The sequence below is a fragment of the Heterodontus francisci genome, chromosome 37 (genome assembly GCF_036365525.1).
Source record: "Heterodontus francisci isolate sHetFra1 chromosome 37, sHetFra1.hap1, whole genome shotgun sequence".
NCBI classification, from domain to species: domain Eukaryota; kingdom Metazoa; phylum Chordata; class Chondrichthyes; order Heterodontiformes; family Heterodontidae; genus Heterodontus; species Heterodontus francisci.
Window position 1 is genome coordinate 40,626,275 of NC_090407.1, and position 23,642 is coordinate 40,649,916.

The window sequence follows — 23,642 nt, forward strand, 5'->3', positions numbered from 1 at the left end:
TACTTCTTGTTACAGAATAGGACCGGCAGAGACCAGGAGACAGGCGAAGCTGTTCTCTTGACATGAGTGGCATGTGACCACGAGAAGGAATAAAGACAGAGAGAATGTTTGGAATTGCCCTACAAATATTCCAGTCAGATTTTACACTGCTCAGCCATAGCCAAATCTATTGGGGAACATACTTGAGTTTTTGCAGGCGTTGCATATCCCCTGCATGAAAACGCATGGAGTTACTGCTCTTCTAACCAAACAAAAGGCAAAAGAAATCGCCAGTACCAGTCGGAAAGTCAAGACTACGTGCAATCTTCTGGTGAAGCAGGATTAGAGTTCGGAGATAATTGACGCACAGTCCTGACTTCAGTCCCGAATTTTCAACTCTCTCAATGTCATTGTTATATTTCCATTACAAATCCACTAAGTCCACAGTTATAATGAAAATAGTGGATGTAAACTTGACATGGTACAATTATACTCTTCCCCGCAATGGATTCACTGATAGCCAGTTACCATTATACTTGTAGACATAGACATTTATAATGGAAAATGTTGACAAGCAGTGCCCAGAAATCTAAGATTCCTCATACGTTATAGATACAAATGCACCAACAGAATGCAATGTGATGTATATTGCTTTTAATCTTTTCCAGGCCAAGATTGAACGGACAGATATTGGGACACTTATTATCCCTTCAATCACTGCTGCCCAAGCTGGTATCTACCTGTGTGTGGGAACCAATGCTGCAGGCTCCTCGGAAGGTCGCATAGAAGTCACAGTGTTTACCTGTAGGTGTCCGTTTTCCAGAAGTATTCAGTATATTGTTTCCAGTCCGGTTTGCCCATGCTATTGTGCCCACTTCTGATTTTCAGTATAGATTACTCCTCATCTCAACTTGGAGGACCGTACTTAAAAAAAAAAAGCCATTTCAGATATTTCTTACCTGAAGGAAGATATTTGGGCGGCACAGTGGCGCAGTGGTTAGCACTGCAGCCTCACAGCTCCAGCGACCCGGGTTCAATTCTGGGTACTGCCTGTGTGGAGTTTGCAAGTTCTCCCTGTGTCTGCGTGGGTTTCCTCCGGGTGCTCCGGTTTCCTCCCACAGCCAAAAGACTTGCAGGTTGGTAGGTAAATTGGCCGTTAAAAATTGCCCCTAGTGTAGGTAGGTGGGAGGGAAATATAGGGACAGGTGGGGATGTGGTAGGAATATGGGATTAGTGTAGGATTAGTATAAGTGGGTGGTTGATGGTCGGCACAGACTCGATGGGCCGAAGGGCCTGTTTCAGTGCTGTATCTCTAAACTAAACTAAACTAAACATTCCGTTTCTACTGGGCCACAAGTAGCCTTCAAGGGACCTGCCATTCTGGGTCTCCAGATTAGAGATGACCTGTGATGATCAATGTATTCAGTGGCTCTGCCACTAACCAGGTTGTCAACTAACTGAGCAGAGCTGGCAGCCTGGCCAAATCTGGTGCTTGACTGCAGTGAAAAGCTCAGTATCACTGGGAATTGCAGCGTTTTCTTTTAACTTGCTGACTTAAAAACTAACTAAAAAGCAAATCATACTGCAGCAATGAAGGGCTCACTCTAAAACCAAATAAGATTGCAGAGTGATGGAAGTTACCTCAGGTAAGTTCGTCTTCAGGCACGTATTCAGTCTGTCTGGGTGTCTAGGTAAATCCCATTACAACTGCAAGACAACCAGATGTAGAGGCAAACACTATATTCAGTCTATAGAGGTCACCTCACAAATTTCCATTAGTGAGATTGAGTACAGTGTTTATTCCAGGAGTTTCCCTCCCAAGTTAGCTTCATACAAGCTTCACAGCACAGTAACACATTTTCATGTCGGTATTTTCTGTAAAAAGTTCCGTTCCCGTACCCCCTTACGACAGTTCTTGAACTTCAGAAATTACAAGAACAAAATTGCACGCGACACAGGGTTTGGCTTAACCATGAATTGTTGTTTTATTGAATCCAATAATATCCCTAATGGTTAGTTGAAACAGAAATAAAACGAAACTGTCCTCAGTACAAAACCTCCTGCAGTATCTTAACATTGACACCCCAATTCCCAACTGGACTCTTCAGCAATTTGACCACACTTCCCAGTTACCCAAAGCAAAGTCACTACGACTTGGCTCAAACTTACAAATTTCAGGCAAAAACACTACACTTTTGTCCCAAAACCCTCAGACCAAGATCACTACGATTTGGCTGAAAATACTTACAATCGCCCACACGGCTGGTCGGTCCCGGTGTTGATTGTAGGTTCTGAGTCAAGATGACCAGTCTTGACTCTTCCGACTGCAGACCAGTCACTCCGATATGGCTGCTTTTTATAATAAACTGACTCAGGATTTCTAAGACATATGTTCTATTGTTCATGCTGTGCTGAGTCCAGCAGGTAAACATCCTTAGTTTATTTCACGCATAGCCCAGAGAAATTGTGATCAGCTCAAACTGGGTGCAACAATACTGTCCTTCCATGGAAGAAATGACCCAGACAAAATCTTTAAACTCTCATGTTGTTTGAAACAAAACCTCCTGATGTTTGAGGCAATACAGTAACCACCTGGCTCTCAAGTTGCTGGAAGGTGTGAACGTCTCATCTCTCTCGTCGAGAGAGATCGATCACAGTTACAATGGCCAGATTCCAGTACCATTGTCTGTGATGCTGGCCTTAATTTATCATATCGATGGTATGTCCCTTGTACCATTATGCAGGGTAGTCAGTCTCTTAATTGCATTAGCCATGGTAGGTGATGGCTTTTCCTTTGGTATCATTGTTACGTTGAAAGCACTGTCAATGTTTGCATTCCTTTTGATGAGCCACTGTCTTTCCTGAATGTCCAAATTAACCGTTTTCTGCCCAGCCTGTGCTGCTGGCTGCAGTTTGACGTTTTGTATTGTAATCCAAACATGGAGTCAAATGTGTCTGAATTTTATAGTCCATAAATTTCCCAGTTGGTGGGGATTCCAATCCTACATTTCTTTCCCCGTGTTGTGAGTTTTGTGCTTGTTAAAGGGTAGGTTTATATCAAGTACAATCACTGCAAGAGTTTCTCTGGAAGGTGAAATAGGGCTGTCTTTTGCAGTTGAGATAGTTTCATAATCTATGAAATGTTAATCAATTAAATAAATGTCCTTTTCCTTGGTTTCTGATCAAAACAGGCATACTCAAACCATCGGTGTATCTTTAACTTCTGATTAGTTGATCTCCCATAGCTACTTCCATTATAAATTCCTACATTCACATTCATAATACAAACTACAAAAACTTATCGCGTTGTAAGTTTTTTCCCCATAAACATTAACTGGAATCTTGACTGTTGAATATTTCGAAAGCTAAAGCACTGCTTTGCAAACTAAAAGTTTTCCAAAATTTTATTGGAATTCAACCATTATGTGATTAAAAATGAGCTACAATGTGCTACTCGTCTACATCACTGCTACTCTAACCCTATAAATATTAAACAAACTTTGTGCCATGATCAAAATGCTCATTTAGAAATTAGGTGCTGCTCTTAAATGTTATTTTCTAAAATAAATTTGCAGTTGTGCTGACTTCTATAATTATGGCCCATTTAATTTGTGGTACCTGCACTTGCCAGGTGTCTGTTTTATATAGAAATGTTTCAGTTTCAGCACACATTGAATTGTATTTGAAGAATAATGACTCTTGTACAGGAAAATCTGTACGTGTGTTTTTCTCATCATGTTTGCACTTTGTTGTTTTCAGGAGGAGTTTTTTTGTTCCACATTTTGATCTGTTTGTTTCTGGTGTCCACTCTCCCCACAGCAGAAGGATTTGTACCAATTATCAGAATTCAGCCCTCCCCTGCCTCGGTAACAGAAGGAGAAATGCTGGAGTTATACTGTCATGTGACAGGAGAGCCTCGGCCCAAGATCACCTGGCGCAAGTCAAGTGGTTACCTGACGGTCAATCACCAGGTACATAATTGTGATGTGGGAAAACTCATAATTTCTGGATTGGGGATGTGTTAGAGAAGGGGGTATCCTAAGCTTTTCCCCACAACGCTCTTCAAAGAAGAGTGTGTGAGTTCACCCAGTGTCCTGGCCAATTATTTATCTTTCAACCAATATCACAACCACAGATGATCTGGTCGTTTACCACATTGTTGTTAGCGGGAGCTTGCTTTGTGGAAATTGACTGCTCCATCTCCTACATTACAACAATAGCAGCACTTCAGAAGTACCTAAATGGCTGCAGAAAGGGCTTTGGGATAACCTGAGGTCACAAAAGGTGCTATTTTAACATAAGTCATTTCTCTTTCTGGGTCACTAGGCAGTAATCAGGAGAGCAAATCCTGACTGATCATCATCTTCAAATCTGTTTGTTAATCAAAGATCAAACTCAGGAAATTGCTGATGTCCCCTTCAATGAGGCACAGTCTTGTGCTGTAGGTGGGGGTACATGTCTTGAGTGCTGAAAACAGCCCAGTGGTCCCTGAGAAAGTTGTGCTCTGATTTTTGTGGTTGCTCTTGTAGATGCAGGGCCCTGTGTTACGCATTCGGCAGGCCACTCGTGCTGATGCTGGGGATTACATCTGCCACGCTGAAAACAAGCTTGGAATGCAAGAAGTTGCAGTATCTGTGTCGGTCACCTCCAGTGTCTCCCGTATGTAACCCGGTCATTCTTATTGAGTAGTATCAGAGAATTTCTGCTCCTTCTTTCATTCTTAAGGAGGGTACAGTAGTTAGTGCTCTTGGGAGACCAAGATTTTGGGTGTTGTTGAATGGGTGTGTAATAATCTAGAACTTGAGACAGATGTAGGAGGGTGGGTTGCAGTTCTTCACTCAGCTTTGAACTTTTAACAAAGCAATGCTGTTAGAATGCTTAAGGAAATTAAAGATCAATGTCAGTGAGGTTTGCATAAATACTTTTAAAGGTTTCCCAAAAATTGGAATTGTATCCAGGACAAGATGCCAAGGTCATGGAGAGAGTGCAGAAGAGCTTCACCAGGATGACAGCAAGGATTAAAGTTTTGGTTATGAGAGCATATTGGAGAAACTAGGGCTTGTTTCATTATCACAGAGAAGGTTAAGAGCAGTGTAGAAAATTATGAGGGGTATATCGGGAAAAACTATTTTAACTGGTCAGTGAGTTGGTAAATTATGAGCATTTATTTAAGATCATTCCCAAACTAGCAAATGGAACAAGTGGGTATAAAGGAGATTAAAATGATCAAAAACACCCAAACTGATTAAGTAGTTAAGTCATAACATCGAATTTAATTAGTTTAACACAAGACATATCCAAAATGAAAATGTGCAACGTGTGAGACAGGGGAATATCCGGATAGGTCCAAGTCAATATCACCAAAGCTGATCAATTACAAGGACATTTCGCTATCAACCAATAGCACGTTTTGCCTTGGCACAGATCAGTGATGAGGCCACATCTGGACTAATAGGTACACAATTGGCACAATATCTTCAGAAAAACATTGAAAAAGATTTAACTGTTTAAAATCAGTTACAACATAGCTCAACAATTTGGTTCCATCTTTCAATTTTACATTAATTATTGCATCGAATGTGTTAATTGCAAGAAATGTATCTGGGGTACAGCCAGTGACAGCCTTTTGACCTGTTTGCCTCATTAAAAACCTCTTCTGGTCTCCATCCTCCCCACAGCACGCTTAACTGCCCCGACAGTGAGAGTTCACCCCTCCTCCACCTCAGCAACAGAGGGAGAGATGTTGGAGTTACACTGCCAGGTTACAGGCCATCCACAACCCAGGATCACATGGTACAGGGCAGCTGGCTCTCTAACAGCCAATCACCAGGTAGGTGATGGTGGTGGAACTACCCCTTTCATGTAGAATAATGTGGACTTTAAGTCTGTGATCTGACGTTTAACTGTTGTTGAAGCAGAGAATACCTTCAGAAAAGCACCCAATAAAACTGTCTCCAACCCTCAAATGTTGGCACTGTGATAGTAGTGCAGCTAGCTTCAGTATCAATCTGGTACTACACCCGAGTGGTTATTCTTCATGTGTGATTCTGGACAGGCTCTTTGACTCAGAGGGGAATCACAGCTGTACTCAGAAGGAGGGTGTCCTTACCCAACATTCATGGCTGTGCATCTTCCCTGACGCATCACTAGATGGCAGTGAGGAATGAGAACACTGGCTGGGTTTTCCTTCCATACTCGTTTTTCATTAGTCAAAGAGCACCAGCAGACATCAACCCTTCGTCCTTCTGGGGGTGGTTGAGTGGTGTAGTTGTCTGTATATTTGTGAATGTTGAAAGCAGACAGGGAGAGTGTGAGTAATGGGGGCTGTGATTTTCCTCTTGATGCTCTAGGTGCAGGGCCCCGTGCTGCGCATCCTTCATATGACTCCTGCCGACGTCGGGGATTACATCTGTCGTGCCGAAAATGCCCTTGGAATGCGGGAGGTCAAATTCTCCGTTTCAGTCACTTCCATATCATCCTGTACGTAACCCAGTTATTCTTTTAGTGTTTCATTTGCACCATCTTTGACTGTCTTTATAGCTGTTGGTTTTGCTCTTACTCACAATCTTGACTACAGTTGAGAGCCAAGGATTTCTTGTACTGTTTGAAAAATGATCTGACTTCTGAGGCCTCCAACATTGGGGACACGAGATCTAGTAGCTCTAACAGAGTATTTTATGACATCTTTAATGTCAGTTGTGTGGAGTATAATGGAATTTATCATTAGGGATAGAGTGACTGAGCAGGGCTAGTCATGTCTGACTAATCTTGTTGCATTTTCTGCGGAACAGGGACCCTGCTCACTGTACCTCTACACCCATGGTTGACCCCCTCCCTGACTTTATGCAGAAACTGAAGATCATCCTCAAAAACATTAGTAAAGAAAGAAAGACTTGCATTTATATCATGCCTTTCACGAAGTGAGGACGTTTAGAGCCAATTAAATACTGTAGAAGTGTAGTCACTGTTGTAACATAGGAAAGGATAACGATGTAGGAGAGGTGCTAAAAGAGTATTATCCTTTGGTCATCACAATGAAGAAGTTGTTGACAATACAAGAGGTTTAGGCAAAACTGAAGGAAGAAACGTTGTGATTCATTCCAGAAAATGTTTAATGAATGAACTGATCAGATTGAAACCAGAAACTTGTACAAGTTCAGATGGCTTTCACTGAAGGTTATTGAAACAACTTGGGATCTTCCAGAATTCCATAGTTTCTAGAATACATGGATTGGAAGGTAGCAAATCTAACCTTGTTATTCAAGAAAGGAGGGAGAGAGAAAACAAGGAATTATATGCCAGTTGCCCTGACATCAGTAGTAGGGAAAATGCTAGAATTTATCATGAGGGACATGGTAACTGGGCACTTAGAAAATCATATAATTTGGCAGAGTCAACATGATTTTATGAAATGGAAATTGCATTTGACCAAATCTGAGTTTTTTGACGGTGTAACTAACAGGGTAGATAAGGGGGAACTGGCGGAATTAATGTATTTAGATTTTCAAAAGGCATATTCAGTAAGGTGCATGCAAGCAGTTGTAACACAAGATTCGGGCCCTTGGAATCGGGATAATAGATTAACGAATTGAGGATTGATGAACGGATAGAAACAGAATAAGAATAAACGAGGCATTTTCGGAATGAGAGGGTGTAACGAGTGGAATCCTGTCTGGATTATGTTTGTGCCTCGACTGTTTACAATCTATTGCGATTACTTAGATGAGGGGATCAAGTGTAATGTATTTAAATTTGCTGATGATACAAAGCTAAGTGGGAAAGTAAGATGTGAGGAAGATGCAGAGATAGGAAAAGGTTTTTTGAATGCAAAGAAGGTAGCAGATGGAGTATAATATGCAGAAATCATCCATCTTTGTAGGAAGGATAGAAAAGCAGAATACTTTTCAAAAGGTGAGGGACTCGTAAATGTAGTGATTCAGAGAGATTTGCGGGCCCTTGTGCACGAATCACAGAAAGTTAACATGGAGGCCCAGCAAGCAATTAGGAAAGCAAAAGATATCTTAGCCTTTATTGCAAGGAGATTGGAGCACAAAAGTAAGGAAGTCTTGCTGGAATTATATGGGGTCTTGGTGAGACCACACCTGGAATATTCTGTGTACAGTTTTGTTCTCCTTACCTAAGAAAGGATATACTTATTTTAGAGGGAGTGCAACAAAGGTTCACTGGATTGATTCCTGGGATGAGACGGCTGTCCAACGAGGAGAAATTGAGTTAGAATGTGCCTTTATTCTCTCGAGTTTAGAAGAATGAGAGATGATGTAGTTGGAACATATAAAATTGTTACAGGGTTTGACAGGGTAGCTGCTGAGACTATTTCCCCTGGCTGGAAGGTCTAGAACTACAAGGCACAATCTCAGAAGAAGAGGTCAGCCAATTAGGACTGAGATGAGCAAAAATTACTTTGGAGGATTGCGAATCTTTAGAATTCGCTACAGCAGAGGGCTGTAGATACCTCAGTTGTTAAGTATATTCAAGACTGAGTTTGATAGATTTTTACACAAGGATAAGGCGGTAGATGGGAAAGTGGAGTTGAGGAAGATCAGCCATGATCTAACCGAATGTTGGAGCAGGTTCGAAGGATCATATGGCCAACTCCCACTCCAATTTCTTATGTTCTTTTTTTGCGTCAAAATTGGGAAATGATTAATTATAATCTTCCAAAGTTGGCTAGATGTGGGGAAGGTATTAGTGGATTAGAAGGTAACCAACAACACACCATTATTTAATAATGACAATGCAGCACTCCCTCAGTACAGCACTGAATTCTGGACATAGCTTATGCACTCAACTCTGTAGATGGATTCCTAATCTCAGTCCTGGTTCAGAGGCTGAAGGGATACTAACTTGCCAAACTCATATAAAGTCAGTTATAAGTGAATTTTCTTCACACAAAGGACTCGACCTAATGCATTGCCCTAGACGGTCACAGATGAAAAGCTGATTGAAATATTTAAACATTACACAAATTATTGAAGTGAATATCACGGCAAGAAACATATCTGCGATTCGATAAGTAACAGCATCAGTATTGTACACTTTTGATCTATTTGACTCATTCTGGCCTCCATTCTCCTCACAGCACAAGAAACTCCCCCTATAGTGATGGTTCACCCCTCTCCCACCTCAGTCAGGGAGGGGGAAATGTTGGAGTTACACTGCCAGGTCACAGGTCAACCACAACCCAGAATCACATGGTACAGGGCAGCTGGCCCTCTAACAGCCAATCACCAGGTAGGTGACATTATCCAATTTGGTTGTCAGTTTGCTTTCTGTTTTTCTTTATTTATTCTTCAAATTTCTAATCGTGGAAGAAGTGTTCGTGGGGAATAGTTATCTTCTGCTTTATATCTTTATAAATGCTGAAAGCAGCCTGGGAGAGTGTGAGTAACAGATCTGTGATTTTCTTGTTGATGTTCTAGGTGCAGGGCCCTGTGCTGCGCCTCCTTCACGTGAGTGCTGCTGATGGTGGGGATTACATCTGCCGTGCTGAAAATATTGTTGCAATGCGGGAGGTCAAATTCTCCGTCTCAGTCACTTCATCCTGTATGTAACCCGTCATTATTACAGTATTCGATTTTCACCATCTTTTATGCTTTTTACAGCTATTTGCTTGACTATTCTGTCAATTTTGACTCTAGTTGGGTGCCAAGAATTTCTTGTATTGTTTGAAAAGTGCTCTGTAATTGCATTGCCCACCAGCATTGGGAAACAAGATCTAGTAGCCTTATGACAGAGAGTTTTATAATCTGCGACTACTATAGAAAGGTAGATCAGTTAACTTAATATTAATAGGGGAGAAAATGTTTACAAGCTTTGTACGTTTTAAATTTCCAGCCCAATCCAAAAGAAGAGTTCATAAGTATAATCACTGTGAACAAAGATTCAACTGGTCGTACCTCTACTCTCCCCTGATGTTTTGAGCGAGTAACTGAAGTGCTGTATGAGTGTTATCCAAAGAATATCGCTTACTTGGAATTCCAGAAGACATTTGATATGATTCCATCATGTGAGCCTTTAGAGCACAGTTACAGCTTATGGAGTTAATGGCAGATTAGCCTGTTAGACTGAAAACAGGCTTACAATAGGAAGTAGAAGATGCCAATAAATGGGTAAAGCTCCATCTGGGAGACCATGACTAGTCGAGATCTGTGGAGGTGATGGTTCGTGTCTCTCCTCCCCGTAAATCTTTACAATATTCATAAAGGATTCTCTGCCTCAGAGGTTAGAATATCCAGTGAGCTTAGTTGACCTCACAGGAAATGCAATGATGCATGCAAATGGCGAATGATGATCAATGCTGCTAATTGTAAAATATTGGTCAAAATATTTGCACTACAAGTGTACCAAGAATGGGATTGTGTTGTTCGAGGCAGATACAGAACAGCAGTGGCAGTTGAATCATTGCTTTCTAACGCTCGGCAATGTCACAGTTCTATTTAAAGAAGCAAGTGGAATGCTGAGATATTTAGCAAGAACTGCAGAGTGCAAATCTCCAGCAGTTACACTGTGGTGTAAAGTACAGTTATTCAAATCTCTTTATGGCCTTTCCCTTCCAAACTCTGTAACCTCCTCCAGTCCTACAACTCTCCTCACAGTCTCACCGTTCCTCTTTCTATTCTTTTGTACATTCCTCTTCCTTTGCCCCATCATTTCAGCCATACAGTTCTCACATTCTGGAATTCCCGACCCAAACCCCTCCATCTTTCCCCCTCCAACACCCTCCCTAAAACCCACTTATAGCTGCGGAACGGAGCATAACAAGAGTATTATCAAAGAAGAATTGAGATCTCTTTAAAGGTGTTCCTGGGACTGAAAGTAAGGATGAACCAGAAGTAGGTAACCTACTAAACTGTTACTTCTTGTAAGAATTGGCGAGAGAAGATTCTGCTAACATGCTACTGCTCAGAGAAGGCTCCAGGACTCAGCTTTGACATCATTTGGATGGACGTCATTGTGAGGTTGAATGAGAGAGAGGGAGCCTCGTAGCAATGTGTATGATACTAAGTTCAGTAGGAAGTACCAATCCTGAGCACTCTTTGATATAAACCATGACTGCATAACAAGGGGACAAAAGCAAGTGCAGAATGTAAGGAAGAACTTTAAGAGCTGTAAGCCCAATAGATTACCCACCCACCCAAACAACAAGCTGCCTGTAAGCAGTACGATTAGTGCTGTTACTCCCGCTGATATTTCAACAAAGTCTGACTGCGAAAATCAGTGGGCCTCTCCTCTGATGTCATCGAGTGAACAGAGCGGTCACCCCATACACTGCCCCATCTTTATCCTGCACCACAGGGGAAAAACACGCTGATAGTGTCCAAGAATGATAGTTGGGATGGTTGTAGAAATCAACAAAAAGGACAAAGAAAATAATCAAAAAGACAAAGAGGAGTTTGATATATAAAGAAAACTTTGGATGGTGCCAGTAGGTTGAAAGGTAAGCAACAACACACCAATTATTCAATAATGACAATGCAGCACTCCCTCAGTACGGCACTAAAATGTGAACTTAGTTTATGTGCTCAACACTGTAATTGGTTTCCCAGGCTCGAGAGATACCAACTGAGCCAAACTAATACAAGGCCAGTTATAAGTGAATTTTCTTCGCACAAAGGGCCCTGCCCAATGCATCGCCCTGAAAGGTCAGAGATGAAAAGTTGATTGAAATGTTTAAGTATTTACACTAATTAGTGAGGTGAATATCAAGACAAGAAACATATCTGGGATTCAATAAATAACAGCATCAAGATTGTCCACTTTTGATCTATTCATTCATTCTGGACTCCACCCTCCCCACAGCACAAGGAACTGCCCCTGCAGTGATGGTTCGCCCCTCTCCCATCTCCCTAACAGAGGGAGAAATGCTGGAGTTACACTGCCAGGTCACAGGTCAACCACAACCCAGGATCACATGGTACAGACCAGCTGGCCCTCTAACAGCCAATCACCAGGTAGGTGAAGGTGGTGGAACAACCCTCGATTTTTCTTTTTATGGGGAATAATATTACCCGGACATAAATGTGTGAACTAAAGTTCAGCTCATCACTGCGGTGGAAGGCGGTGGGCAGGTTAGATTAAAATTGCCCAGAGAGTGTCACATCAGCTAGCCTGTGCAGATCTAAGTCATTCTTTGAATGTAGCTCAACCTCCCCATTCACAGCTGCCTTCTAACCTGCCATTCATTTCCATTTCTCTGAGCTGATGCCCAGTGAACTTCTTATCCCTGCCCTGTGTTTCATTCCTTGTCATATTAACTCAGTCTATTTCAAATAACTGAGGTAAGCTTACAGAAAAGGAGTTTCTTATACAGCCTTTGTGAGAACAGGTTGACCCAGACATCAATTCTCACTCAGTCTTCCAGTCCTGATGTCCATTTACTTTCAGTTTTTTTACTTATATTGTCAAATTTCTAACCTCATATGATGTCTCCATGGGAAATAGTTGCAACAAAACTAATTGGGGGAGGGAACTGGGTCGAGAGGCTACTTATTGCAAAATCTGTGAAGTACCAGATATGATTTCACCAGAACAGGTCCCTGTTGAATAAAGACATTAACCTTACTGTGTACTAACCTGGCTGAGATTGGCTCACTTAACACAGATCAGGGACTTCCTGCTCTCTATGGTTAATTACCACGCCACAGGTACCTACTGAGCAAATGGTGCGGTGGGTGGAATCAAGTCTTACCCGAGATGCACATCTGTATTTGCCCTCACTGGTCACTGGATGCCTGTGAGGAATGGGGGCACACCTGCGCTATCCTTTCATATCTTGGTCTTCATTCCTCAGTCAGAGAAGAGCACAAGCAAATGTCAGACCTTACTCCCCATGTGTTGCAGTTGTCCATATATTTATGAATGCTAAAGCAGCTTGGGAGACTGTGAGTAACGGGGGCTGTGATTTTCCTGTTGATGCTCTAGGTGCAGGGTCCTATGCTGCGCATCCTTCATGTGAGTCCTGCTGATGCTGGCGATTACATCTGCCGCGCAGAAAATGTCTATGGAATGCGGGAGGTCAAATTCTTGGTCACAGTCACTTCATCCTCCCGTATGTAACCTGTCATTCTCTATGACTACTTGCTTTACTGTTCTGTCCAGTTTGAATACAGTTGGGAGCCAAGGATTTCTTGTATTGTTAGAGAAGTGCTCTTTAACTTCCACACCCTCCAGCATCGGGAAACAAGTGTTATAATCAAGAGAGTTTTATAACCTGAGACTATTAGCAGAGGATACAGGCAACGTTGTAGACCAGTTAACCTAATATTAAAGGGGTAAAATGTTCAAGAGCTTCATGTGTTCTACATTTACAGTCCTACCCTAAAGAATAGAATCCATAAACATAATCTCGGGATACAAAATCAATTGCTTCTCCCTCACTCATCACTCTGGTTTTATGAGAAGTAAAGGTAGCTGTTGTGTGCTATTAAAATAGTGCATGGGAGCTTTCCAAAGGATACTGTTTACTTGGGATTCCTGAAGGTCTTTGGTATGAATTCCCATGTGGGCCTTTAGAGGATGATTACCACTAATGGCAAGTTAGCGGCTGTAGGGCCCAGATCACCTGAAGAACCAGGAAAATGGGAAAAGGGATGAGGAGGAGGAGGTCAAGTGAAGCATCTTGTGATTGGAGGTGACCATGAAAAGCAGAGGAGAGAAAGATTGCCCATGTTACGGGCCAAGAAACATATCTGAGATTCCAGAAGTAACAGCCCTCACTATTGTCTACTTCCGATCTATTTGTCTCACAAAATCTCTTCTGGTCTCCACCTTCCCCGCAGCACAAGGAACCGCCCCGACAGTGAAGATTCATGCCTCTCCCACCTCTATTAGGGAGGGAGAAATGCTGGAGTTACGCTGTCAGGTCACAGGGCAGCCGGAACCCAGGGTCACATGGTACAGGGCAGCTGGCTCTCTAACAACCAATCACCAGGTAGGTGAAAGTGGTGCAACAACCCTGGATTTTACTTTCATGGGGAATTATTTTATATCGACATAATTAACTGTGGGATCTAAAGTTTAACTTGTCACTGCAGTGGAAGGAAGGGATATTTGTACGAAAACATGAAATAGTGTTTCCACTCCCCCTCCCCGACCCACCTCACCCTCAAACATTGGCACCAAGTGGTTATTCTTTTTACTTCGGCAGGTGTTATTTTGAAGGGTGCTCCTCTACCAAAAGGAGATGTTTTCAGCTGATCCATGGTTGACCTCCCCCTGAGATGTGAACTGCAATGGTGGAAAGTTATTCAGAAGCGCCCCAATTATTGCATGCCCATGCTTTATATAACTGCCACACAAAAGAAGGCAGCAGGGTGACCAGGAAGATGCCAAGATGCCATCTAGCTAGAACTGATGTGCGGGGAACCTAACTTCTCAAGTTCTGGGTCAATGAAGCAGCAGTTGCAAAGTTGCACCATTTCCCATATGGGATACCTGTGTCACCCTTGCAACAGAGGGCTTGAGGTGCTGGGGCAGTAATAGTCACCTGAAGCCCAAAACTTGTTTGCACTCTCTTTGTACGCATGGTGCAGTATGGATCTTTGGGATGGTGCCCTTCACCAGCTCAGAGGGAAGCCCTCCTTGTGAGCAGCTCATGCAACACGACCTTGAGTTCTGCGGCTGTCTGATACTTCCTAATCTTGCATCAGCACAGCCTTGGAAAAGGTCACTGAGTTGAGATCCTTTTCAGGTTCTTCAAAAGATTTTGGAATTTAGCCCCACTCCCTGCTAACCCCTTTAATTTGTTACCCTTCCCTTTAAATTACACCTCCCTGCAACTTTCCTCTCTTACCACTAGTGTCATCCACGGACCCACTCAAGTTTGCACCTGGAGTTGTGACTAATTAATTAATCTTCGAGCAGAGAATTGCGTGCTTTTTATATAGGAACAGGAGTTGGGCGTTCAGCCCCTCAAGCCTCCGCTTGAGTTGATACATAGCTTAAACCATTGTACCTGAAGATTAAAAACAGTCCTTACTCCTCCTGAGTAGTGGCTCTGTGTTGTAGTTGTCTGTATATTTGTGAATGCTGAAAGCAGCCTGGGAGAGTGTAAGTAAAGGAGGCTGTGATTTTCCTGTTGTTGCTCTAGGTGCAGGGCCCTGTGCTGCGCATCCTTCATATGACTCCTGCCGACGTCGGGGATTACATCTGCCGCGCAGAAAATGTTGTTGCAACGCGTGAAGTCAAGTTCTCTGTCTCGGTCACTTCCACTCCGTTCTGTATGTAACTCAGTCATTCTTGTTCTGTATGTTTCATTATTTCCACCCTGTTTTAATCTTACCACTGCCTTTGTTATTATGGTCTCGAATTGAAATTGAACAACGAGATTTTGTGTGCTATTTAAGAAGATTTTAATTGTCAGGTAATGGACCTGGGAAGAATGAATGTGCACCTAGGTAGGTAGGAGTTATATTAGTGCCAGCTGCATTCAGGGCATCCCATTATTGCAAAGGGCCTCAAAAGATGTTAAGCCCCCTATTTCAAATGCCAAAGGACTGATGGCTGTTTCAGGCATGGCACCTAGACAAGGTACCCTCTAATTCTTCCTTAGAGTGCGCAGATGATTTATTTAAGTGCTCAGCCTCTTTAAACTTTTTATGCAGCTATGCATGTGCGGTAACTTAAAGGGACTGACTTATGCACAGCCTGCGTGTGGACTTTTAGGTTGCTGTGCATTCACGCAGCTAAGAGGGAACATCGGCCCTTGACACATCTTTCTGTCTCTTTGCCAATATGGCGGCAATACACTTCTGGCATGTAATGAGCGCGCGCACGCTGCTCCCCATGCCGGGATAATGAGCGCACACACTGCTCCCCGTGCTGGGATAATGAGCGCACACACTGCTCCCCGTACTGGGATAATGAGCGCACACACTGCTCCCCGTGCCGGGATAATGAGCGCACACACTGCTCCCCGTGCTGGGATAATGAGCGCGCACACTGCTCCCCGTACTGGCATCATTTTATGCTTGAAAAATGGGCACATCGTCATCACGATTCTGGCCCCCAGTGGTTGTTTTTAAATGGCAGAAAGAGAGGAATATGTATGCAATTATATATTATTCACTCCAGATCACCCCTCCGAAATATCTCAAATTGCTCTTGGAATTGGAGTTATATAAGCAATATGACAATCCCCTCATAAGAAAATAGGAGCAAGTATATCCTTCCTTAAATAAGTAAACCAAAACTGTACACCGTACTTGTCACTCACTGAACCAGTCTTTGCAGACTCTTTGCATCCTCCTCACAGCTTACTTCCCCATCTAACTTTGTATCGTCAGCAAACTTTAAACTTGGTCCCCTCATCTATGTCATTGATCTAGATTGTAAATTATTGAGGCCCAAACCCTGTTCCTTTGGGTGCCCCATTAGTTGCAGCCTGCCAACCTGAAAATGATCCATTGATCCCTACTCTGTTCTCATTCCATGCCAATATATTACTCCCAATCTCATGAGCCCTCATTTTGTGTAATAACCTCGTGTGGCACTTCATAGAATGCTTGAGAATCTAAATACACTACATCCACTGGTTCCTCCTTATCTACCTTGCTGGCTACAAGCTCAAAAAAAAACTCTAATGGATCTTTCAAACATGATTTCCCTTCATAACAATCAGTGTTGACTCTGCCCAATCATATGATTTTCTAAGTGCCTTGATTTCATGTCCCTAATAATCCACCTCATCCACAGCAAGATTTCACAAACAGCAACAAGATGAATGATCATAAATAAAAGCAAAATACTGCAGATGCTGGAAGTCTGAAATAAAAAACAGAACATGCTGGAAATACACAGCAGGTCTGGCAGTATCTGTGGAGAGAGAAGTAGAGTTAAAATTTCAGGTCTGTGACCGTTCATCAGAACTGATGAAGATGAATGATCAGTTTGTCTGTGTTTGATGGTGCTGGAGGAGAGGAGAGGGCTGTCTAAACCTTGTCAAACAACATTTAAAGAGTTGACCACTTGAACACAGTCAACACCAGAGATTATAAATTTAAATTGGTGATAATAGTTTTAAAGTAGACTTCAAGAAGAATTTTGTTGTTCAAAAGAATACTAACTTTTTTGGACCAACACGCCAAGCAGGGTAGGAGAGGCTAAATCCTGAGAGATATTTGTTTAAGACAAGTTTAGAAGAGTTGGGATTAATAGAAGATATTTTATTGTTTACTCTTTATTTTTGTCTATAACATAAGAACTTATCAAATACTAGAACCTGTCTCTTGCCACATTTAATTAACTATAAAGTGGAAAGAATTTAGTCTCGACTTGTATAGATCACAGGTGCAGCAACATTTGGCATATGAGGGTAAATTCAGCAATGCTTTACTCCTGACTCGGCAGGTCGCAGAGCTGCTCTGAGAATGTAAATTGCCCTCTCTGACCCAGACTCCCAAGGAGAGCTGGAATGCAGCCTTCCTGAATTTACCCAGTTGTGTCCAGTTTAGGGTTTGTAACCTTCAAAAGAACATTAGTGTACCTGAGAGAGTTCAGAGGTTACATATTAAAAACATTTTGTAAGATCGCTGCCACTAATTAGATTGCACCCCTTGATATTATGCAAACTGTTAATGAACAACATCAATACAAGCAATACCAATGTGGAATTCAGGCAATGGCAGCCTCTGTAGTGCCCAGATTTTTGGGATCTGTCTTATTAAAGCCTCTTCTGATCTCCAAACTGCCCATAGCACAAGAAGGTGCACCGATAGTGAGAGTTCAACCCACCCCTACCTCGGTAACAGAGGGACAAATGCTGGAGTTACACTGCCAGGTCACAGGTCAACCGGAACCCATGATCACATGGTACAAAGCAGATGGTTATCTAACAGCCAATCATCAGGTATGTAATTATGGTGGAATAACACCACATTTTCTGGATTATTTTGTATGGACATATGTAAGGAAAATTAAATTGGAAGGGTTGCTATAAAGACAGTTTTCAGGAACACACCAAATAAAATTACGTTCCCCAAATCCCCCTCACTATTGCTGTAGCTCACGACAGTACTGACCTGTGCATGTCCCACCTTGAATTTTTGTGCCAGTTTGGGACTGGGTGTCAGACTATGTATCTCATTATGATCTAAGTCAATAAATGTAACTGAAGCTCTGCATTCACAGCTGCTTCCCTTTATATTCCTCATTTCCCTCTTTTTAAATAGTTGTATGTTTCTTGTTACTTGATCTATAAACTCTGGTATCTGCTCTCGAAACGTCACTGAGAAACCTCCAGAACAAGGGTCCGTATGCAGTTAGATTGAGGGAAGGTTACTTGAGTGTTCCAAAGCACAAACTCGTATAAGAAAGCAGGTGCAGGCTGCACTCGTCCTAACCTCCAGTCTCAGTTATGGATGGGAGCTTGTTTGTATATACTTGGAACTACATTCCGGGAACGAGTGAGACCAAAGATCAGAGTTATGGAAAGTTTCTGGGACCTTATGTATTTTTGTATTCCATAATATAACTAAACGTCTGAAGGCACTTCACTAATGAGCATGAGAAATTGAATGCTGAGCCAGATAAAGAGAGATTACGAAGAGTGACTGAAAACTCGGTGAAAATAATGGGTTTTGAGAGGCTTTTTATAGCCAAAGAGTCATAAAGACATAGGGAGAGAGTTCCATAGTAGGACAGAGGCAGCGCAAGGCTTTGTCACTAATGATGGGGCATAAAAAAAGGGATGAGGAACAGAAGGGCAAGTTTGAAGGAGCAAAGTGTTTGAGCAGAGTTCTAAGGCTGGAGGAGTTGTAGATGTTAGGGACAGGGGTTGGAGGTGAGACTGTAAGAGGTTTAAGGATAAGGATAGGTGTTTTAAGTTGACCATGTTGAGAATCAGTGAAGGCCAGCAAATATGGAAAGGGGTGAGGTGGATGTTGTTTTGAGCAGGTTGGAAGTTTACAAAGACCTGCTAGGAAGACATTGGAATAGTGTGGTCGTGACAAAGGCCTGTAGGATTGCAGTGGCAATGGAAGCAGGGAATGTCAGGCAGATGAAAGGCTCTGATAATGTATGGAATATAGAGCTTGAAAGCTCAGCTCAGGGTCAATCAGGATTTCGAGCTGGCAAACAGCTTGCTTCCAGGAAGAAATGGTTTCCAAAGGGAAATTAAAATGTTGCCAAGTAAAATGGCAGTATCATTTTCAGTCTAATTAAGTTACCTGTCATTAAAAGATGTTACAATTCTATTCCTGCTTATGTGTGCATTTTTAAACGGGAAAAGTACAGCAATTGTTCAGTGGACTCTCAAAAGTAATAAGTCACTTGGAATAACCAGTACCTTTTTTTAAAAAAATCTATTCCCTTTTTATATCCAAAATGTTGATTCCTACCAGATTCAGTTTTCCAAACTACGTGACCGTACAAGAAAGGGGGAAGTTATTTCTATTCACCAATATGTATATATTAAAAGAGTAAAGTCTTGTGTCACTAATTATACTCGCCCCTGGTGTAAACATAGGTATAAATGTAACAAAAATGCCACATTTGGGTAGTTACGTCAGCTGTAAATTAGCCGAGGAAGGGATGCCTATCTTTTATTATGCTAATGAGCAGTCAGTGCAAGTAGAGAAATGAATCAGTTGCATACGCTACTTCAGTTTGTTGGGCTTGTTTGTGCAAGGGCATGAGGCGTCCTCCCATTTATAACTGCTTCACAATAATCTTCGCCTTTCTCTTCTCTTCGGGTCAATGAGTCTGACTGGGATATGCTTTCATGAGGCTTGTCAGCCCTTGGGTTTCTCTCCCAGTGGCTATTCTTTCTGGTGTTAGCCCAAGTAATTAATGTTTGCCAGCTGTTCAACGATGAGTGGGGCCCTCATAGCAACCAGGATGGGGAGCCAGTGTAAATATCTCCTGACATCACTCGTAACCTTGACCAGGTTGGTTAATCAAATACATGCCGCAGATTGAATCTTGGCGCCCTTGTGGTTTGTTTGGCCCAGAGCCAGCCATGTGGCTTATCTATTCACAAAAAACTATCGTTGGAACAATTAAAATATTAGTTTTTTTTTTTAAAAAGACTAAAAATGCTGCTTTGTTTACAAGTTTGTTTCGGACTCACTTCTCCAGGGGCTGGAGATGGGTAAGTTTTTTATAAAGACAGATAAGACCACTTTAAACTGAGGATCATTGGTGTGCCCATTCCCAGCGTCTACCTGCACATATTATACCAGGGGTTATTGGGAATGGTAACAAAGCTGGTTTCTCCCCCCAGTTATGTAGTCAACACAAGGAAACTTCAAACATTCTTTCACAGGGCACATAGTGCTGTCCAATCACTGATGATACAATGTAGAGCCTCTGGGAAGTTGTGCACTGGCCCTACCTGTGTCCAAAGGTGCTGATCTCGCATTGGGGATCAGCTGCCAGCATGTTGGGCACCAGCAGCTAGTAAAGAGCCGCTGGCTGTTTTTGGGGGCGCAGGGACTCCATTGATGCATTGCTCTAGAGAGGCAATGGGCGGCATAGTGGCGCAGTGGTTAGCACCTCAGCCTCACAGCTCCAGGGACCCGGGTTCAATTCCGGGTACTGCCTGTGTGGAGTTTGCAAGTTCTCCCTGTGGCTGCGTGGGTTTTCTCCGGGTGCTCCGGTTTCCTCCCACAAGCCAAAAGACTTGCAGGTTGATGGGTAAATTGGCCATTATAAATTGTCACCAGTATAGGTAGGTGGCAGGGAAATGTAGCGACAGGTGGGGATGTTTGGTAGGAATATGGGATTAGTGTAGGATTAGTATAAATGGGTGGTTGATGTTCGGCACAGACTCAGTGGGCCGAAGGGCCTGTTTCAGTGCTGTATCTCTAATCTAATCTAATCGGCGTTTTGCAACGATGGGTGGCCATTTTGGAAGGAAAGGTTCACCCATGAAGAAAATTCAACATTTTTATTTAACGCCCCTTTCTTGTAGCACTTGTTCCTGACCAGTGCTGAGCACCTACAGCCAAGGCACTTCAGACAGTAATGGGACAGTAACTTACTATTATCTCCCACAAGTGGCAGTTTTGTGCTATAAATCATCATCATCTCTACTGTGCTCAGTGGCACATAAGGCAACCTTTCTTCCACTGCTTTTACAAACAGCAGATTATACTTTTAGTTCTTTCCATAATGGAGCCCACTTTAATGTGGACAGATCATTACCCTGACTCTCGATCCCTGGAATGAATGGCTACATATGATGAGCAATCGCTACACTCCTGTCAGACGCGAGCACCCCACTGGATGTCAACACAATATTCTGAGAATCTTGCCTCCACTTGATGGGGCTGTGTTATGCGTGGCAGCGCTAAAAACAGTTGTTTAAATGACAAAACCTTGTAATTCTCCTGTTGATGTTGTAGGTGGAGGGCCCTGTGCTGCGAATCCTGCAGGTCACTCCTGATGACGGTGGGGATTACATCTGCCGCGCTGAAAATATCTTTGGCATGCAGCAACTTAAATTCTCGGTCTCAGTCACCTCCACAACATTCAGTATGTAACCCAGCCATTCTTCATCTTTTAATGTTACTATTTGCCTTACTGTCTTGCCCCAGTTTCATGTTTACATGGGAGCGGTGGATTTTGTGTATTTAAGAAGTGTTCCTTTACGGATGAAAGAAAAGAGAACATTCATTTCTATAACACCTTGCAGAACCTCAGGACATTTCAAAGCGCGTCCCAGCCAATGAAGAACTTTTGAAGTGTAGTCAATGTTATACAGTCGAGAATGGTCTACAACTTATATGAACATTTTTGGAACAAGTTTCAGTAGCCTCAGTACATTGAGAGTTTTATAACATGACAGAATTATAGGAGGTTCAGGTTAAAACTATGATTGATTTTAACCTGGGAATCCTGGAGTAAGTAGAAGGGCTTTGATTAATATTTGAAGGTCCTTGGAAACTGGAGAATCTTTCATCTAATGTTCAAGAAGGACTGAAGCTAGAGCCAGAAAATTATAGACTAGTTAATTTAACATCCATAGTGGGCAAAATACTGCAAAGCAATTAGTGCTCAGCCGGAGAGCACACCGGCTGCAGTTACCTCTGGCTTAGTGGTAGCATGTTTAGCTCTGAGTCAGAAGTTTGTGGTTCAAGCCCCACTCCGGGAGCTTTCAACACGACATAATTGACTGTAAAGTGCTTTGGGATGTCATGGGTTGTGGAAGGCACTTTACAAATGCAACCTCTTAATTATTTTGACAACATACAATATAATTAAGTTATTGTAGAAAGATGTAAACTATTCCTTGCCTGGTTACCTACCAATTAATTTTAATCTTTCGTATTGTACTGTAGGGGAACAGTTACCTGTTATAAACACTGGGCCACGGGATGTTACCGTAATCCAGGGTGGTGATGCAACCTTCAGCTGTCAAGTTATTAAGGGAGCCCGGCCATTCAGCATCGAGTGGAAAACACCTAATGAACCACAACACGGTATGCTGAAACCCTGATTTACCACCGCCTTTTGTAGTGAGCTGGAAACGAGGATGGATGATAGAACACAACTGAATGTAAAATGCTGGATACCTAATAGCAGAGTTGGAGCTTGTTAACAGGTTGCACCTTTTAGGACGTTGCCTGAAATGTGTTTATATGGGGACTCCATGGATGGCCATTTGATTGCATTTTTCAACAGGACCTTTTCATATAAAATCCCCACCACTTAAACTGCCCATGTTTAAATAGGACAAATGATGCAAATTGCTGTTACTGTCACTGTCAATTAGAGTCACTGTTTTCAGCATGTTAAGCACACAGACAATTTGAGGCAAACGCAGGTGTCCCATAAGTAGCTCACATCTCTTGTACTTACTACACGTCCCTGAAGCCACACAGGGTTGTTGAGTGACCTCTATGGACAACATCAGCATGGAAGCACAAGTGAGGAGTTTGTGGTTTTCTGCTGAGTCCTGTCAGTGTGAGAATCATGCAGAATGTTACACAGTAACTATGGCGTACATTAAAGCAGAGAACAGTATGAGTGGGTCGAAGTTCAAAAGCATTAAGTCCAAGCAGCACCGCACATGTACCTGATTAATACCAGATGGTTCAAGGATAGCCATCAGCAGGAGAGATTAATGGACTTCAAAAAGAACACTTTGAAGGATAAACCATTCAACATTAGAACCAACTCAACTGTTGTAGGTGGTGAGGACTGTACTTTTCCTTGTTCCCATTATTCTCTCTATAGCCACACAATGTACTCTGCAAGGATAGCTAGTCTGTAAACTGTACCCAGGTCCTGTGTCAGTGCCTGCCAGCAACCAGCTGCTAATAGGTGCACAAGAGCAGCAATTGGTCCCCAGAATTCCCCACAAAAGTAGACCAACTGAGTAATGAAGTTCTCATTCCAGCATTTATGCCTGTTTGCAGGAATCCTGTGCTGCCATTTTGTGTCCATGCTTGAACTTTGTAAGTCTGAAGCTTTATTTTACTGCGTAGAAAGTCATGACTGGAAACAGGCGTAAGTGTGCATCACACTGTATTCCTGACAAGCTACGTCACCAAACCACCCCAAGTCAATGTGCGGCGCTAGTTCTGGCTGTCAAATTTAATGCCAGAACTTTATTTGTTTAGGAGGAGTGATCCACTTCATCATGTTTTAATTATTAATCTGAAAGTTACCTTCCACTTCGATCTCTATTGGGTAAACTTAAT

At 42.4% G+C, this 23,642-nt stretch overlaps 1 protein-coding gene across 6 annotated transcripts in view; it reads left to right on the plus strand.

Moving 5' to 3' along the window:
• The window catches only part of hspg2 (heparan sulfate proteoglycan 2), a 528,081-nt gene that overhangs the window by 401,150 nt on the left and 103,289 nt on the right, over positions 1-23,642 (plus strand). For all 6 annotated transcript variants that reach the window (XM_068017554.1, XM_068017556.1, XM_068017557.1 and 3 more), the window contains 14 exons: positions 648-783; positions 3,799-3,950; positions 4,509-4,638; positions 5,658-5,809; positions 6,330-6,459; positions 9,080-9,231; positions 9,420-9,543; positions 11,800-11,951; positions 12,922-13,048; positions 13,779-13,930; positions 15,089-15,218; positions 17,694-17,845; positions 21,342-21,471; positions 22,278-22,418. In XM_068017554.1, the coding sequence (XP_067873655.1) occupies positions 648-783; positions 3,799-3,950; positions 4,509-4,638; positions 5,658-5,809; positions 6,330-6,459; positions 9,080-9,231; positions 9,420-9,543; positions 11,800-11,951; positions 12,922-13,048; positions 13,779-13,930; positions 15,089-15,218; positions 17,694-17,845; positions 21,342-21,471; positions 22,278-22,418 (1,960 nt within the window). The remainder of the gene's footprint in view (positions 1-647; positions 784-3,798; positions 3,951-4,508; positions 4,639-5,657; positions 5,810-6,329; positions 6,460-9,079; positions 9,232-9,419; positions 9,544-11,799; positions 11,952-12,921; positions 13,049-13,778; positions 13,931-15,088; positions 15,219-17,693; positions 17,846-21,341; positions 21,472-22,277; positions 22,419-23,642) is intronic.